At 36.0% G+C, this 20,689-nt stretch overlaps 1 protein-coding gene across 1 annotated transcript in view; it reads right to left on the reverse strand.

The window, feature by feature from the left end:
• Fim (plastin-2 fimbrin) overlaps positions 1 to 20,689 on the reverse strand; it is a 164,150-nt gene that overhangs the window by 39,286 nt on the left and 104,175 nt on the right. The window contains exons 3-6 of the mRNA XM_090374448.1: positions 18,118 to 18,284; positions 16,210 to 16,305; positions 6,802 to 7,009; positions 199 to 384 (exon numbers count right to left, since the gene is read on the reverse strand). Coding sequence (XP_090230574.1) covers positions 199 to 384; positions 6,802 to 7,009; positions 16,210 to 16,305; positions 18,118 to 18,284 — 657 coding nt within the window. The remainder of the gene's footprint in view (positions 1 to 198; positions 385 to 6,801; positions 7,010 to 16,209; positions 16,306 to 18,117; positions 18,285 to 20,689) is intronic.

Below are 20,689 nucleotides of genomic sequence, written 5' to 3' on the forward strand. Positions count from 1 at the left end.
TTCTTCTCTGAATAAGTTAAAAAATGGTTAAATAGGTGGTAAGAAATGATCAAATATCAAGGCAAGGTAAGATCAAATATCAAGGCAATCATTCCTCAAGCTTGAAGTGCACAGATTTTAACTAACACAAACTGCCAAAACATTTGAACATGCTGTATAATCTAATATTTGTTAATTTCATTAAATTACAACTGATACCTTAACATCATTAGTAAAGTTGGTGAGGCGTCTATTCACTCCGGCTCTTTCCAGATGATAGTTTACCCAACGGATCAAGATATTTTCAGGTGACAGTTTCATAAGGTCAGACATTTCTTCTCCAGGTTTAACTAGATGGACAAGACCAGGACAATGTTCCAAAGTGATCTGATTGAACAGCCCAATCTAAAAATGAATAAATACTGTTATATTCCTTTGTATAAAACAAGGAACAATCAAAAGAGTTCCCAGAATTATAACATAAGAAATGGGAGAGCCTAAAACATCATGTTTGATCTAGTCATCCCATTTAATTTTCCATGCTATTAAGAAGTCTCCATCTGACATGCTTACAGTGTTACAAGTTTCTGGGGAGAATTAAATGAAATACAATCAAGTGATTTAGCAGATTTTCCATAAAGAAAAGTGATGGAAGTTTCCCCCCCCCCTTATAAACATTCATATTGGGAGACCTGATGCAGATTTTTCAGCATGAAAATACCTGCACACAGATAGTTTGGGTTAAATAGTAGCTTACTAAACATGGAATGATGAGTTTAATGATGACATTACCCCATATCATACACATGTGAATTTTTCCTTTCTCCAAGGCAATTGTTTTGCTTTTGAAGAAAAGTTGGTAAAAATCCACGAGTGCAACCATAGTCTAACTATGGTTGCACTTATAGATTTTTTTTTCTAACAGCATAATTGGTGCAATGTTGCATTTGACAAGTACCTACATTTACTCATTTTCAAAAAATTTAAAATTATTCTGGGAACTTTTCCAATGTGCTAAGTGTTCTAAAAATTGTCCACAGATTAAATGTACAAACAGAGAGCGGAAAACAATATTCAAATTCAGCATGCATGTAACACCAATGCATAAAACATTTTCCCTTTCCTATAATTGCTGTCAATGAAAGTTTTATAAATATGTTATACATTTTATACAATAACTGGATAATTATATTATGGATATAATTAAATGTGATTAAATAACATAATGCAATATAATTTTCTATATTCGGTACATGCAAACAGATGTACAAGAGAACCATGATGACTTTACTTCACCAATCAGTTTTCTGGGAGGGGAGAGTGATGGTAAGAAATAGAATCATATACAATAAGATCAAAAAACACTAATAATAACAGGGTTGTTATTTAAAAAAAAAAAAAAAAAAAAAAATTCCAAACTACTATACACTCAAATTTTAGGATAGCAGGCAGTGAACAAGAAGGTAATTAAAACCTGTGGAAAGTTACCATAGCAATGGAATTTTTGATATACACGGTGTTGCAAAGTTAGTTTCCCCCCCTCCCTCCGGTAAATTTTTCCAATTAAAAATGATAGAGACCTTAAGTACCCACATGAATACAAGAAATACTGTACAGATAACCCTCATATAACACGGTAGTTTGGTTCCTACAAAATCTTGTGCGATGCAAAACCGTGTTATATGGGACTAAGAACAAGTACAAAAAGAGGGGGTTACGTTCCAAAAGCTAACAAAAATAAGCTTTTTTTTTTTTTTAATAACTATAGGAAACTTAATTTTTATAGTAGTAATAACTTAATATTTTAACTTTATTTTTATAATAGTAGTAACTTAAATAGTAATAACTGAACAAACATCTTACCTTACAAACTGTGATACTTATGTGAGAAAATGTATGTTCATTTAATTTTCTTCCTCTTCATCACTGCTAAGCACAATCTCTTCTGCAGCATATAGATTGTGTACCTTCTGCTCTCTTTAAAAGTCACGAACTGCACTCTAAGTCAATTATTTTTTATGGTCTCAAACAAGCACAAGTTCAATACCACAGAACCCAGGGATCTCCCAACAAAATACAGTGGACCCCCGCTTTAAATGATATGTAAAAATTGGAAGAATATTTTCCACTTAGCAAAATAAAAATAAATTTATGCTTACACACATAACTTAATTAATAAATACTGTAATATGTACATATTAATTGATATTTCTGTTCACTGGCTTTTTTTTTGGTTGTAAAATTTAAAACAGTAAAAATTATAATCAATTAATAACAAAGAATAAGGCACGCACAAGTTGAAAAAAAAAAAAAAAAAAAAACACACACGATACGGAGTAATGAGTTTCTGAAAATTTGTTTTTTATATGATTGAATATTTCATGGAAAGGGAAACACATTTCACCATAATAACGTGAAAACCCACAGAATTCTAGCTATCGGTACTATAACAAATGCAAAAAGATAGAGTTTACTACCTGTTTATAATTGATTACACTAAGAGAAGACCAAAAAACCAGAAACTGCAAATTGTTTTTATTGTTTTATGGTAGTGACCTCCAGAAATGTGCTTTGGAAAAATATCATGAAGGTGATAACTAGCAGGTCAACAGTGGGGATTCACAAAAAGCAATGGAAATGTTGAAAATTACATCTAACATAATAGCAGGGTTTAGAGTTTTTCCAAGCACAAAAATACCATGTTATGCAAGATTTACAGCAATTCTCAAACCATGTTAGAATGAAACCTTGTTGTAGAAGTACCATGTTGTGCAAGGATTGCCACAATTTTATCAGTCAATCCACAGAACCAACTTTTCATCTTCCTCATTTATTCATTCAACTGCCATTTTCTGGAACAACCTTCCTTCATACATATTTCCTGAAAATTACAATCTACAGAAGTTCAAGTCCCATGTCAACAAATATCTTTTGTCTTCTCAACCTCCAACCCAAGCACGGTACTCAGTACTATAGGTTCTAATACCTCTCGTGTTTGGGGTTCACATAAAAAAAAGAAAAGTCGTGTTAGAGACCATATTATAGAAGTACTGTGTTATACGGGAATTGCCTGTACTATTTCTTGTATTCTCTCTTTCTTGTGAATTCCTCTCACTGTGCAGTCATCTTGGAGGGCACTGTGGTTGCAGAGGTGAACAGTCACATCTGCACTATGCGCCACCTGATGTAGATGGCAGACGGTGATCGTAGGACGACTCAGCTAGATTGCGTATTTTGTTCAAGCACTTAACATGGATCTCTTGATTCTTAAGGTAACCATAAATGAAGAGAAGTAATTTATTTGAGGTAAGAGTTTTGTTCTTGATAGTACATATATATTTTTGTGTTTTTGAGCATATTTCTGCATGGTGTGATTGCTATAGTGCTAGTGATCTTATTGTCAGAACCCTTGACTTGCCTACACCTCAAGGGCCCAAAATTCTTTACTATATTAGACAGAAAACTAGTTATATCAAGGTTATTGTTAAGGCTATAGATTCAAGACGATTTTCCCGCCAAAACTGGGATATCCCATTACTTGGGTTATAACAGGTCTAATTTTGAACAGATGCATCAAATTATTTCTCCTAATGGAAGAAACAATATAATATGGGCAGAACGACTGAAAAGGACTTAAATATGGATGAAAAAATGCAGAAACCAGGAGACAACCCAGACTTAAATATAGAGGATATCCCAGACTCAGATATCAGAGTTTTAAGGGAAAGAACCCCCCACAATAATGAGGAAATAAATAACGAAGACACTGAAGCACATCCCTCAGGTCCCCTTGGTATGAAAAGGACAAAAAAAAAGGGAGAAATCAAACAGAAAATAAAGAGTACAAAGAAAAAGATAGTAATGAAAATACAGAGAACAAAACAGAAGAGGAAATAAGGTTTGAAACTATTAACTAGATTCAAGACCCAATCAAAGAAATTAAAAGACTTAACTTTACTTAGAAGAATTCCTCCACAAGCAAACAAATAGAATAATGTCTGCAACAAGACTACAGATAGTCAACTGCTGGACAGTCTTGGAGCAGAGAGTCAGAGTTGAACACAGAAAACAAAGTTTTAAAAACCAAAGTGGAAACTGTGACAGAAGGAAAAAAAAAATTATAAAGAGATCAACACATTAAGTTATGCCCAAGTAGCAAGGGCAAATAAAACAGTGACTATGCAGCCAAAAGAGGTTAACAAGACAAAGCAAACACCCAGAAATAAAGAGAAACATTGTCATACTAAAAGCAATACCTGACTCAGCCCACAAATCCAGTGAGGCTATCAAAGAAACAGTAATGACACAACTAAAGCCCTACTTTAAAGGACATAAAAATTAACAGTATGAGAAAAGTGAAAGAAAATGGGATGCTTACTGGAAGTAGCAAATAAAGAGGATTTAAAAAAGGTGGAAGCAATACCTGAAATCACAAAAATTGGGCTTAAAACAGAAAAGCCAAAAGTACAAAAAGTCCTCACCTTAATTTTTGATGTACCAGAGGCAACATTAGAAAAGACCTAATGATGGATATATAATATAAAAACTTCAATAGCATAAAGACAATAGATAAATTTGCTACTGAATTCCTTCTAAAAAGAGGAACTAAAAGCAAAAGAAATGGATTATTTAACATAATAGCAGAAATTACACCTAAAATATGGAAGGCACTGCAAGAACAACATAGAATTTATGTTGGCTGGACCAGCCATAGATTAAGGGAACATTTCTCCATACAAAAAATGTTTTAAATGTCATAATTATGGTCATACTGCTGGGGATTGCAGTCAAAAAGAACCTGTCTGTGGTCACTGTGCACAATTACAAAATTGCAAAAATAAGTCTCAGCAGCCAAAATATGCTACCTGCAAGGCAGCATGGCTGACTGACTATGCACATCAGGGATGACAAATGCCCCTGCTATAAAAAAAAAAAGGTAAAACTTATACAATCTAGGACCAATTATGGGCCAGATTGAAAATAAATGTGACTAGGGCTCTAAATCTCATCCAACTGAATGCTCAAAGAGCAAGAGCTGCTGTAGATCAGATAAAGCCCAAATTAGAAGAAAATAACAGAAGTCTTGGTACTCCAAGAACCATACACACATATGAGTAGGGTTCAAGGATATCCAAGAAACTACAAGATCATAGAATACACCTCGGGTGTCCTCTCTACAGCAATAGTAGTTAACAACACTGATCTTACAGTCACAAAGGTGAGTCACCTCTGCTCCCCCCACGGCAGTGTGTGTGTGTGTGTGTGCTCATATCACTAGTGCTGTGGGACAGTTCTATGTTATCTCACTTTGTTCCAGACCTGGTGAAGATATAAATCCTACAATAGAATATTTACAAGCAGTCACAGACCTGCTACCTACAGCAAATATCACAGTGTGTGCTGATGTCACTGCCGGTCAGCCTTATGGCATAGCCGTACAGAAGACAGAGCAGGCACACACAATGGCCAGGTACTGTCAGATTTTATAGCCACCTCACCCTTTCAAGTGATAAACCAACCTAATAACTTACCAACTTTTAGCAGTACCATGTGGGAGAGCGACATTGATATCACTCTTGCCACCAATTCAATAGCCTATAAATTAATTACAGACTGGTGTGTCCAGCCAGCCTGGACCACATCAGATCATAGGGCCATCACCTTCAAACTAAACAGGCAATTACAAATAACCCAACATTCCATATTGGATATTATTATTTATTATTATTATTAGCCTTATGGTGCAAGGAAGCCTGAGAGTTATGCTGCCCAAGGGAAAAAAAAAAAAAAAAAAATTCTGAACTACCCCGAGAGAGAGAGAGAGAGAGAGAGAGAGAGTTTGTTTTTTGGTTTTTAGGAGCATTAGCAACTAAGGCCATATTGCTCCAGGTATATGCGGTGATCATTCCCTGACTTTTCCGCATCCTCTGCATTTGGTGGTCACTGGCTCAAACCCCGGTCTAATCAAGAAGTGTGTGCTACGCACTGCAGCTCCTGCCCACTAGCTATGGAGGCACCCCCCTGAGAGGGGGGGGGGGGGGGTAACTCAGAAATTTGTTTTTGGCTGGTGCAGCAAAAGCCTCTGCTTCCTTGCACCATATGGCTAATAATAATACTACTGGGTTCCTGACCTGCCTCCTCGTGGCAAAGTGTGGGCAACTGTGGGTACCAACGGCTAAATGGTCAGAGAAACAACAGAACATAATGCTACACAACAGACCACTCCCCACACATTTTAAATCTCTGGTCTCCACAGAGTTCTGTGTCACTTACAAAGAATACAACACAGAGATGGGGAAATCCCTGGTGCCATCAAACAACTAACATGCTTTACACTTTACTTGTGCAGTCATCCTGGAGTATAAACAAAAAAAATTTATTTCAGTGCCACTGCCACAGCCAAGTACACAACCACTAAATACAGTAATGTCCTTGTGTCCCTTTATCTTGTGACCCCCTCTAACCATATGTAATCGTCCTAGAATATAAACCGACAATCTGAATGTTATACTGGAAGAATATCAAAATTTACATTGACAAAGTTAAATATCTATTAGATTATGTTTTACTATTTTGGCACATAAAATACACTAAATTCACCAGCTAATGGGAATTAATACATAGTGTAGCAAAATCAACATTGTTTTCTATTCTGTGGTTTATTAATAAATTTTCTTCATTTGAAGTTTTTACATCTGAAAACAAAAAATTTCATAAATAAATAATCAACCAAGATAATTCTTACGGGCCCTATTATAAATTATTCATATTTTAAGTCAGCCTAGTTTGTATACAACTGCAGATTATCCAAATCTTACTTACCCTAATAATCTGCCAAAGAAGACCTAAAACAAGATGAGGTTTTCCTTTTGCCAAATCATGAGCATCAATGTTAATAATATTGCAGCCAATAGCTTGTGAAGAATTAAGAGCCAATGTTAGGTTCTCGTGCTTTGTATACACTGTTAAATTTTTTGTATTAATAGCCCGCTCATCAATGGTATCTGGACAAGAATGATTGATGATTTTACTGAAATACAAACAAATTTATTTCAGTATGAATATAATTTTGTTAAATATAATCAACTTTCACTAAAAAAAAGTAGTTGAGAAAGAACTAAATGAATATGACAGAATACATTTTATACTATTAAAATACAAGACAGGACAATGTAAAAATAAAATGCACAGGGTTCGTAAACCCCAATGTAGAATGGGATGTTCATCATAATTTTTCCACACATATACAGTAAACCCCCGCTATTCGCGGGGGTTACGTTCCTGAGAAATGCCGCGAATACCGAAAACGCGAATACTGAGTTATGGCTCCCATAGTAATAAAGGGGTTCCGTTCCAAAGTATGAAATATATAAGAAAAACTAGTCTAAAATTTTGTCTATGTATGTATTATATGTACCTTCATAATATGACTATGTACATAGACAGTACATAGTGAAATGCAAGCATATGGCATCGAAATGAAAATAAAAAACAATTTAATATTAAATGTAATATTTATTAGAAATTTCAAACAAATCTTTCAAACCAGCGTCTTTGCTAGCTAAAAAACCTATCCCGCCAGTGCTATCACCAGTTTCGCTAAAGCGTTGATAAGGAATTTTGTATTTTCACGAATGATGAGTGAATTTAACGGAATTTTATTTTGAGTTCGGTCTTCTATCCACAGATTTAAAGCTTTTTCCATTTTTTCTAATTTAACATCACGAGTTACAGAGCAAATTTTTGAAGCAATTAGCGGGTTTTCACGAACACTACGGCGGATTTTTTCTTCCGATTTTTTGATTGATCGTACCGTTGACTCATTGATTTTATAATGTTTTGCCACTGAGGAGACACTTTCACCATTAGAAATTTTATCTAATAACTCAATTTTATTCGCTAATGTCATCACCTTCTTTGATATTTTCACATTTCTCTTGTTATTCGTAGTCATATTTTTGTAGGGGTTAGAAAGAACTTGTCCACAATAAAGTCACTTTCTTCCGTTAACACACTCGAAAAAGTCTGTTTTACACTGCAAAACTCCAAAGTATGATCTCCAAAGTTACACTCCAAAGTATGAAATATATAAGAAAAACTAGTCTAAAATTTTGTCTATGTATGTATTATATGTACCTTCATAATATGACTATGTACATAGACAGTACATAGTGAAATGCAAGCATATGGCATCGAAATGAAAATAAAAACAATTTAATATTAAATGTAATATTTATTAGAAATTTCAAACAAATCTTTCAAACCAGCGTCTTTGCTAGCTAAAAAACCTATCCCGCCAGTGCTATCACCAGTTTCGCTAAAGCGTTGATAAGGAATTTTGCATTTTCACGAATGATGAGCGAATTTAACGGAATTTTATTTTGAGTTCGGTCTTCTATCCACAGATTTAAAGCTTTTTCCATTTTTTCTAATTTAACATCACGAGTTACAGAGCAAATTTTTGAAGCAATTAGCGGGTTTTCACGGACACTACGGCGGATTTTTTCTTCCGATTTTTTGATTGATCGTACCGTTGACTCATTGATTTTATAATGTTTTGCCACTGAGGAGACACTTTCACCATTAGAAATTTTATCTAATAACTCAATTTTATTCGCTAATGTCATCACCTTCTTTGATATTTTCACATTTCTCTTGTTATTCGTAGTCATATTTTTGTAGGGGTTAGAAAGAACTTGTCCACAATAAAGTCACTTTCTTCCGTTAACACACTCGAAAAAGTCTGTTTTACACTGCAAAACGATAGATTTATCACTTTTTTAAGCATATCAATTTATAAATTGATAAATTTATTCAATTTATAAGCATATAAATTAAAAGCAAACGACGAAACCTTCCATAACAAGCGCATAACACATATTGAACAAGGATTAGCGAGAAACATTCACGCTCGCGATTTTGTCACCCCTCTCCCCCCACCCACTGAGCGCTGTTTTGACCGGGAAAGATAATTTTAGCCACGCCCATGTTTTTTTATGGCGGAAAATATTCACGGCGCTTTAAAATTCACATTTTTTAGGTTTCATTTTATATTAAATCGGCGATCGCGAATACGCGAAACCGCGAATACAGATACCGCGAATAGCGGGGGTTTGCTGTACTCTGAATATATGTCAAACCATTTTCCTAATTACAGTTAGTTCCTGACTTACATAAGCCAGAGTTATGTACCTTTGGACTTGCATACATTTTTTTGGTAAAATTTTACAGATGGTACATGGTAGAAGACTCTCATCAACTTATGCAATACCACCACCACTTTGCTTATTTGTTAAGAAGTGGTGGAACCCGTTTTTAATCTCCAGAGAAAAGTTCCGGGAAATCCTCCCCCATCTCTTCCATCATGCAGTACGATTGATGTCCGTTGAGGTTATGATGAACACCATGTCGAGATCCAAACTTCCTTACATTCTGAAACGGTGTTTGCAGATCGGCTGCTAGTTCATACACCGGACCGAACCTATTGGTAACTCTAGGAGGCTTCCGGATCAGCTAGTGCATAACCTTGCTGCCTCTACTCTGCAAGATAGTGATTGGAAGGAGTCCAAGTAGTATATATGCAGGGTGGGGGGGCAAAGCAGTTATTAATCAGTCCAAACTAGATTTTGAACAGGTAAGAGTAGAATACTTGCTTCTTGCCCTAATGGTAGCAGAGCATTCTGGTCTCTTGCTAAAGCTATTGGCTGCAACTTTTGCCCATCTCTGCTCCCACCTCTGTCAAAACCAGATGGTTCTATTGTCATTTTAGACAAGGATAAAACTGACCTGTAGCATCCCATTATTCTTCGAACTCGTGTATTAATGATCTTGGTAAAGCAACTCCCACCATTCCCAGCACGCTACATTCAATGCCTCCTGTGGTCTTTGGTCAAAAAGATGTCAGAAGGATTTTGACCAATCTTGATGCTAAGAAAACTCCAGGTCCCGATGGTATTTCTCCACTTGTTCTCAAAACCTGCACTCCTGAACTTACTCCTGTTCTTTGCCGCCATTTTTCAGTTTCTTATTCTAAAGGTGTTTTTCCTTCTGCTTGGAAATTTGCTCATATCCAGCCAGTTCCTAAAAACGGGTGACAAATCCCTCCCATCCAATTATCGTCCCATTGCAATTACTTCTACTCTTTCTAAAGAAATGGAGAATTCAATTAACCACCAACTCTTAAACTATCTAGAAACCTTCTGTCTGTTCAATGATCGCCAGCATCGATTCTGTCAGTATCGATCCACTGGTGATATTCTGGCTTATGCTACTCATTTATGGGCAAATTTAATGGAAAAGTTCAGTGAAACACAAGCAGTTGCTCTTGACACCTCAAAGGTTTTCGATCGTGTTTGGCATAAAGGTCTTCTAAACAAGCTATGGTTTGCCAACTATTTTTGTAATTGGTTATCCAGTTTTCTCTCTGATAGCCCACTGAGGGTGATGGCACATGGCTCTCTGTCTTCTAACTTCTCCACTAATACTGGTCTCCACTAATACTGGTGAAATCTTATCCATAGTTTTGCCGATGATAGCACATTGCATTCCACTTTCCATTTTGAGAAACCTTGCCCTTCTCAATCAGCTTCAACTTCTTGAATATCTGCTACCAATTCCTTAAATGCCAATCTCCAGGTAATTCTCTAGTGGGGCAAAGACAACTTAGTTGATTTCATTTCTCATAATGTGAAGGTATTCACATTATGAGATATACTTAATCATTCTAAAACTCAGTCTTGTCTTATATATCGCAAAAATGATTCTTCTGCTCCTATGCTTATTGTTAGTTAGTTATTTGGTTTTTAAGAGCATTAGCACTAAGGCCATATTGCTCCAGGATATGCAGTGGTCATTCCCTGACCTTTCCGCATCCTCCGTATTTGGTGGTGACAGGCTCGAACCCCGGTCTAATCAAAAAGCGTGTGCTACGCACTGCTGCTCCTTCCCACCTGGCTACGGAGGCGCCTCCTATGCTTATCTTTGGTGACACTCCAATTTCTAGGCAAATTGATATCTATTTTGGAGATTACCCTGGCTTCTAATCTCTCTTGGCACAAGCACATTACAAATATTGCTTCCTCTACATTGAAAAAAAACTTGGTTTTCTTTTGCTCTCGGCGGTACTTTTCTTCCAAACAGCTGTTCACTCTGTACAAACCTCAAATCTGCTCTACCATGGAATATTGTTCCTACATCTGGGGCAGTGTCCCCAAAACCTCTCAGGCTTCTAGATTCCATTCAAAAGAGGGCAGTTAGGTTAATTAATGACTCATCTCTAACAGAGTCTCTCCACTCTGTCTCATAGACATACTGTTTCTGCTGCATGCCTTTTCTACAGATACTTCCACGGGCACTATTCTTCCGAATTGGTTTTTATAATTACCGCTCTTTCTTTCAAAACAGTCCAAACACTTGCCGCCAAACGTTTAATATAAACGTTTTTTATATATATTAAAAATTATGTAATAAAACTAAAGTACATACCTTTTCTTATCTCATACTGCTTTATATTAAACAAATAAAACTAGTAATTAAAATACCTCAAAGTTAAGAGAGGAAAAAAAAAAAAAAAAAGAGCCAGCCAACATCCATTTATTGTCCAACCTCAAACTCACAGAACCAACTTTTCATCTTCCTTGTTCATTCATTCAACTGCTGTTTTCTAGAATGACCTTCTTTCATATGTATTTCCTGAAAATTTCAGTGTACAGTTCAAGTCTAAGGTACTAAGCACTATAGGTTCTAATACCTTTCGTGTTTGGGATTTTCATTAAAAAAAAAGAAAAATGGCAAAAAAAAAAGATACTTTCTGTATAATTTGTAAGAATGAAGTTGAACGAAGAAACAATAAGTATAAGTTTTTATTTTTGTTCCCATACAAACTACATTGAACAATAACCTGCGGCGTAACTAGAATCTAGATAAATAACTAGAGTTAACATTTGATTTTCTGCTTTAAAAATTCTGGAGAAATATTCGACAACATGTGTTTGAGACAGGTGAACTACGTCGAAGCACTTAAATCCCCACAGCATTCAAGCCATGTGAACTGTGACCCACTTCTTTGAAGGCTATTTCTTCGAAGAATTGCACTCTAGCCCTCCATCTCTACATCCTTTACTGCCTATCTTTCTGGACTGTAGAGTAACTTCAGTTTTGTTTGAGAGCGAAGTGGGAACTTTTGTTATCCAGGTATTCAAAGCTTATCACATACAGACAACATTTTCTGAGGCTGTAAATGCAACAGAGCAAGGGAAGATGGATCTGTGCCAATTTTGGAAGATGTTTAACATAATTGATGGAATACGCACCATTTCAAGAGTCTAGAATGATGTGACAAGAACTTGTATGAGTGAAGTTTGGGGAAAACTTCTAAAACATTCCGAGCTTAACAATGAAGGCTTCAACAGAGATGACGTCTTCTGTTACCAAAGAAATTGTAAACTTAGCTCAGGAGTTGCAGCTGGTCCAGAGGATGAAGATGTAGACGAGCCTGTGGATGAACAAGGTAAAGATTTAGATTACTGAATAGTTTAGGGCTAAAGCTTCAGGTTATGTAAGGAGTTAACTAATATACAAGTTAGCACAATTGCATCATTCTGTCCATAGCCAACTACTTAAATAGTTATAAATTGGCATATCTCATATTCTAAATACCTTCAATGATTTGCCATGATATTGCACTACCTCAAATAAGTAATGCTTCACCATACGAGAAGACTATTGTTACTTAGTCTCATTAGATACCATCACCTATACAGCTCCGTTTCGGAGCTTATTGGCTCCTCATCGGTGGGTGGGCAGGTACCCTGGTGTTGCAATGATGACAACCCAGTTGCAATAGTCTTCTCCTATGGTGAAGCATTACTTATTCAAGGTAGTGCAATATCATGGCAACTGATTGTGAAGGTATTCACATTATGAGATATACTTAATGATGCCAATTTATAACTACTTAAGTAATTGGCTATGGACAGAAATGATGCAATTGCACTAACTTGTATGTTAGGTGAAGATTTAAAAACAGAAGACCTAGCCCAGTTGAACGTGCAAAGAGTTGAGGAGCAAAGGAAAGCCGAATCCATTGAAGAACCAGAGCAACCCAAGAAGCAGTTCAAATTGAAGTAAATGGCAGAAGTGCTTTGTAAAATTCAGGAAGGTCTCTCTATATTTGATGCAATGGATGAACACACCAAACGTTTCTTGAAAATAGAAAGAAAAGTTCAAGATAGCTTATTGCAAAATTTATGAAGAGAAAAAAAGCATATGAAACAGATGAAATTGAAGAGTTCATATCACATACTACCTCCCTGACCACCTCTACTCAGACTACAACACTGTGTGATTAATGTGTCAATGCTTCAGGCTAGTTTTAAGTTATACCTTCAGTTCATCACCTGAAGTGTATAGAGTTTGATTCATTGTATGGTTTAGACCAATTTTCTTAATTATGTACACTTTGGTTTTGATTCCCTTAGTAGCCCTTATAAAGCCTACACAGTGTATGAAATACATATCAGTTTTTACAGTACAATAACGTGCGTTTTTTTCTTCCATTCATATTTTCTTTCCTTATGTGCCATTCAGACTACTTCACTGTTGTCCCCCAGATAAAGTTTTTAATTGTTATGATATATAATTATTTTTCTTCATCCTTCTTAGAATATTATGTAGTTTTTGTAATTTTGGTATATCAGGGATATAGTAGCAATATTTTATTAGTCATTCCCGAGTTACTTAAAAATCAATTTACATAAGAAGTCTTGGAAAGTATCTCTCTTACGTATGTCTCTGACATACGTAAGATAATGTATTATGAAAGTGGGGCTGAGTGAATCTCTTGGAAATATTCAGTAATAAATATCAGCAAAATTTTCTGAAACACAAGAAAATGAACTGCAAATGTAAATGAAAACACATTTCCATTCCCCCCCCCCCCACAATACTACACTACACTCTTACAGCTTGAAAAGCAGCCCAGAATAGACTACATTACTAAAAGTAGAACATACACAGTTAAAACAGATCATGAATTTATTAAGAAAATTAATATAGGATTTGGCCACTTTTGACCTTTATGATTGCAGAATACTCATGGAAAGTCTTCCACCAAATTCTTAAAAAAAAAAAAAGTATTGTGTGGTACTCTATTCTTCCTTCAAAGCAGCATGAGTTCCATCAATGCAGAGGATATTCTTGGGTATGCCTGAATATAGTATTTTAATTTATTTCAAAAGCATTCTATTGGGTTGACAAAACTTTGATGGGTGCACCATTATCAATGTTTGAGATAAAGTTTGAGTGCTGAAGTATTATTTTGTGACATGAAAAGTTATGAGGGACATGTAGGTTCTTTCTTAAAATTGCCACAGTGCAAGAGACATCTAGTACATGGAGATATAACTTGGCATTCACAGTTTTCCCATTTACTGCAACCAATGAACAGAGACCATACTACACAACCTTTTTATGTTTAGCTTCAACAATTTGACAAATAAAAATTGAGGAAAGACAATTGTAGAATAGTTGTGCGGAAATTTGCCTTTAGCCAGCAGGTGGTTGATAGTTGGAACAAAACTTCCATCTGTCGTAGTGGAGGTCAACAACTTAAGTTCAAGGCAAAACTAGACAAACTTTTGGAGTGAATGGATGGCTGAAATTAAAATATTCCATGATGCCCCTGTGAGTTCACTGTGGCAACCCACTGCACAGTTTGAGAACTGTGGTGTTAAGGGATGACCATGTCCAACCAATTTAACTTAATACTAATGATGCATAAACAAAGGAACTGGATGCAAAAAATAATTTCTATATCATATACTTGAATTTCAGGAAAGCTTTTGATAATATTGCTCCTAAAAGACTGCCGTACAAATTGGAGCAATTTGGCATTAACAGCAAGTTACTGCTGTAGATAAAGAGATGGTTGAGTGGGAGAAGACAGAGTGAGTATCAATGGACACTGCTCTTCTTAGACTAATATTATTAGTGAAATCCCCAGGGTTCAGCATTGGACCCATTCTTTTTTTCTATATTTATTAATGATACTGATAAAGGTATATCAGGCTTAATGTCTAGGTTCGCAGATGACACAAAGGTTGGCAGGATGGTTAATGACAGTAATCAAGGTAAGCAACTGCAACAAGATCTATAAAAATTAAGTGGATGGGCTGAGAAATGGCAGTTGGTTTAAGTTTAACATTGCATATGGAGAGCAGTAATCCCAGATTAACATAGTAACTGTGTGGTACTATACTAGAGTAGTGGAAAATGAAAAAGATGTGGGAATAATTGTGCAGTCAGATGTGAAGTTCTCTGAGCAGTGCAGAGAGGCTGCCAGAACAGTTCATGGGATTTTGTCAATGATATACAGGAATTTTGCTAGCAGATATAATGAGGTGATTATTCCATTGTATAAGGCAATGGTCAGGACACATCTTGAGCACTGCATACAGGTCTGGAGACCCCATTTTAGGAAGGATATAGAGTTGCTAGAATGGATGCAAAGAAGGGCAGTGAGATTGGTGAGGGGGAACAAGAGGGTACTAAGAAATTTGCAGAGTTTGGAGACTAGGCACCTGTGAGGTGATCTGACTGATGTGTGTAATGCTTTAAATGGATTGAGCAAGCTGAATGCTGGCGGGATTCTTCCATTTGTTCAGTCTATGCACATGAGGTGGGGGGACATAAATTCAAACTAAGGAAGTACGATTGCAGAATACATGTGCAGAAGTTTGCCTTCAGCTAGCAGGTGGGTGATTTTGAACCAAACTTCCATCTGTTTTGTAGAAGTGGATAGTTTGATATATATATTTTTTTTTTTACCAAAGCTTGCTTTCTTTCATCCATTTGTAACTACTAATAATCTATCACTGTGCTCCATGGGATTCAAAAGCTAATGCCACCCCCAGCCTTCTGTTTGAGTTTCAACATGTAGATGCAAAGTTAAAAAGCAACAAGTCAATGTTAAAATATAATAAATTAATAAGATAAAACCAAGCTCCTTGAATAATTGTGAGCCTGGCTAATGTAGACTCCATAATTCCCCACCCATCAGGTCTGCTCTTTAGTTTATATTAAAAAAGATGTAATAAAGCTAAAGTACATACCTTTTCTTATCTCATACTGTTTTATTAAACAAATAAAACTAGTAATTAATATACCTCAAAGTTAAAATTAAAAAAAATAAATAAAAAATCAATCTCATACAAATATTTAAAAGATACATACCAAAGTAAAATCCCATCTTTGACTTTTTCGTACAATAATTTGCCCTCTGCATCAATGGGAAGGAGGTGCTTCAGGTCTGGATCAGTTTTTAAATTTCTGAAAACCATATGATGCATATTAGATAAATACAATTTAATATCATGTCTTAAAACCTGTATATAAATAAGCTATTTAACCAGGTAAGCATTAATCAAAATTACTTTAATACTATCTACACCCTAAAAGTGTAGTTAGTTTTACTGAAACATACAAAACTGTGTTTCATGCACTAGAAGTTAAGCAAGCTGCTCACTAGGCATCCATTTCAAAACTCATTCAATTCTTTCAGGTCATTGTAAGAGTGTAGATTTAAATAGTCAAGTTTTAATTTTAATATTTTATCTGATATATACCCATTGAGCTCCAACTTCAGCTTGCAGCAATTAAAATTAATAAGATACTTATCTGTCCCATTAACCATTCTTAAAAATCATAATATTTCTAATATAATTAATACGTTACTGATGTAGCCATTCAGATAAAAATGATCATTGTAAAACATATACTTGCTAGAATAGCATATTATTCACCAAAACTTGTAGAAATGGGCTACAGAGACAGACTGTTGTCTTTAACTGTTGCAAAGATTGCTGCATTTACATTTTACATGGAAACAGTTTCATATATTTTGAACAATCCTGAACATTGATGATTCTTCTAATTCAAGTTGTCAAGAGACATTTCATGGATTTTATGAATTTCAATAATGTGTGCTGATCACAGTGTTTTCTGCCATTGTCTTTTTTTTACTGACAATATTCTCATCTTATTGTCAATCACAGATCCAATCACTTCAAACTTGTTAACTGGTCTTTTTATTACAGATTCAGATCTGTTTACAACTTTTGTGCACTGAAATTCTTACTCAAAATTCATGCTGAATTGAATAACAGCAGTTTTGCAAAATTTCCTAAGAACATAAGCTATTCTGCTGACATGTCTTGTTGTTCAGTACGGCTTTAGGCGACTCAGTAGCCAGGTGGGAAGGAGCAGCAGTGCATAGCACACGCTTCTTGATTAGACCAGGGTTCGAGCCAGTCACCACCAAATATGGAGGATGCGGAAAGGTCAGGGAATGACCACCGCATATCCCGGAGCAATATGGACTTAGTTGCTAATGCTCCTAAAAACCAAACAGCAGCTCCGTACTGCTTTCATTCATGAAGTTTCTGCTGGGGGGGGGGGGGGGAACACATTTATACCATAATCAGACTGACAAGTGTCAAGTAAGAAGACTGAGCAAGCATTGCTTTAGGATACCAATTTATGTTGAATAAATGGTCTGCCTGGAAACTAAAAATATTTTTAGTGTGTTGGGTTTTCTGAAAAGGAGTTTTCTTCTTTCTGGAAAATTGTGGAAGTATAAAATATATATGGCCAAATACAATGATCCATACACTGAAGGGATCAGCAAAAAATATGAAAAGTTAAAACCAAGAAAACATGCACTTACTTTTACAGCTATCAAAATCCTAAGAATTTAGTCAGAGCATACAGATCAAACAAACCTCTCAACAAATGGAGCATCTTATGTCAACTAAAAGTTGTGATGAAATTTAAAATGCAGTATGTTCAACTGAAGATCACATGGGATATGCGTAATGGAACTCCCACAAGAAAAAAAGAGAGAAAAAGAAAAGAAACCTGCAGCTGTATGAAGTGGAAAAGAAATGCCGCATTATTATATCAAAATACCTTCTATCCATTTAAAAAGCAAAACATTTCTGCCGGAAATAATTATATTAAAAAACTAAATATAATAACTTGTGAAGCTAAGTAATGGCTGCTAAATAGGTTACACTTATGTTTGTAAACCTTCTACAGATAACATATTTAAGAATTGTTTTCATAAATAAACACATCACTTACGAGTTAATCCAGTCTGAAAATGCGACTTGCTCTTCATGTCGAACAGAGTGAGTAGTGCCTTCACTAGAAGCTTCTGACATTCCCCCAAGAGTTTCAAGATTTTCCCTTTTCGAAACCATTGTTTTGAAAGTATTAGCTACATCTTTGGACCTCAGGTCTGTAAACACCTATCATAAATTTCAATGCAATTAATAAGACATAATCAAATAAAATTTAACTATCTCAAAATACAGAACAATCAATGTAGAAGTTGTCACGTGCTTAAAAAATTTGTCCATCCTATGAGGCACCTCAATGTTCAATAATGAAAAATTTTATACAAAAATTATCTTTAATATAGTGACCATATAATAATCAAAAGAACAGATAATTACATTACATATAAGGCTGGAAATGGGAAGGGATACAGATGGATGCAGATTCCCCAAGCTCCAGAGCTGTTGTGACCTCCTATACTGAGGTTATTGAGAGTTGGGTCCATCTTATCATAACTACGTAAATAACGCATGCACCTAGTTCTGAAAAGACATCTAACTCTGATTACATACAATGTAATAAATGTTGAAGAAATTAGGTTGAAAATGGAAAAACTAATAAAAGGTAGTAATATTTTAAAATATACAGATAAAAGGAATATAACAGAGCACATGCCATTTTTCTCAACAAAAAAAAAAAAAAAAAAACACAAAAGTTTTATAATTAAAGAAATCTGGACCTACCCAAAATAGAACAAAATAGCATTAGCATTAGCAGAGGCATTTGATGCAAGAAAGCAAGCTTATGCAGCATCAGCCAAAAAAAAAAAAACCCACTTCCACTTCACCCCTCTGTTCGTTCAAAATACCTGTCCAGCTGAGCCTTAAACTTATTTAGGCTATCAACCTCCACCACAAGGGATGGCAGTCTGTTCCACCAACCAACCACCCGCTGGCTAAAGGCAAATTTCCGCACGTCTATCCTACATCTGTCTTTCCTCAATTTGAATTTATGCCCTCTCAGGTGATTTTTCTGAGCTAGAGGAAGAATCCCATCAGCATTGAGCATGCTTAAACCATTCAAGGCTTTATACACCTCTATCAGATCACCTCGCTGGTGCCTAGTCTCCAGACACTAATTTGCAAAACTTAAGCCTTTCTTCGTAAGAGCACCCCTTTGTTCCATTCACTAATCTTGTTGCCCTTCTCTGTACTCATTCCAGCAGCTCTACATCCTTCTTGAAATGAGGCCTCCAGACCTGTATACAGTACTCTAGGTGTGGCCTGACCATTGCCTTATACAATGGAATAATCACCTCCTTATCCCTGCTGGAAAAATTCCTGTATATCATTGACAATACTCCATGAGCTACTCTTGCAGCCCGTCTGCACTGCTCAGAGAACTTCATATCTGCCTGCACAATCACCCCCAAGTCCCTTTCATTCTCTACCACTGTCGGTGTAGTACCACAGGGTTGATACGTTGCTCTGGGGTTGCTGTTTCCCATGTGTAGTACTTTACATTTGTCAATGTTAAACTTCATTTGCCACCTCTCAGCCCATCTGCTCAACCTTTCCAGATCCTGTTGCAGCAGCATAGTGTCAGTAGTGTCCTTGACAACCCTGCCAACCTTTGTATCATCTGCAAACTTGGACATTAAGCTTGATATACCATCATCAATATCATTTATAAATACAGAAAACAACAATGGACCCAACACTGAGCCCTGAGGGACTCCACTAATAACATCTGTCCACGATGAGCAGTGTCCATTGATTACCGCTCTCTGTCTTCTTCCCCTCAACCACCCCTTTATCCATAGCAGCAATTTGCCTCCAATGTCACACTGCTCCAATTTGTGTAGCAGTCTTCCATGTGCAACAGTATCAAAAGCATTTCTAAGATCCAAGTATATAATATCAAAGTTATTCCCTGCATCCAGCTCTTTTGTGACTGCATCATAGTATCCAATCAAGTTGGTCAGGCAAGACTTCCCCTTAACAAAACCATGCTGTGTCTGAGCTATAACTGAAGTCTTGTCTAAATGATCCTGCAGTGCTTCTTTAACTAGTGCCTCCATTAATTTTCCTGGAACAGAAGTTAAGCTCACAGGTCTATAATTACTTGTTTCAGCCTTTGATCCTCCTTTGTGAATTGGGGTCACATTTGCACATTTCCAGTCCATGGGTACCTCCCCTGAGTCCAAGGAAGCTCCCATAACTATGGCTAAGGGTTTGCTTACTTCCTTTGCTGCCTCCTTTAATATAACTGGATAGATCCCATCCACCCCGGGTGCCTTTCTTGTGTTTATCTTCAACAGTTTCTCCTCCACTTTACTCCCAGTTATTTCAAGATTCTGTAGCTTACTGCTAGAGTTGAATACACCTCTGGCATTCCCCTTAATATTACTATAATATAATACTTCAATGTCAGGCAAACAATAACACATTATGTAACAATCTCATGATCCCAGCAAAGAGACAACACATACAGTCAATTTCAAATCTGTTTGTTAAAGTTCCCATTTTTTATTTGACTCATTTAGTTAAATGATTTAATAAAATGAGTCATCTGTTCCTGAAAATTGGTTATCTTA

Source organism: Mastigoproctus giganteus, chromosome 5, assembly GCF_048544385.1.
Source record: "Mastigoproctus giganteus isolate SK-2022 chromosome 5, ASM4854438v1, whole genome shotgun sequence".
Lineage (NCBI taxonomy): Eukaryota > Metazoa > Arthropoda > Arachnida > Uropygi > Thelyphonidae > Mastigoproctus > Mastigoproctus giganteus.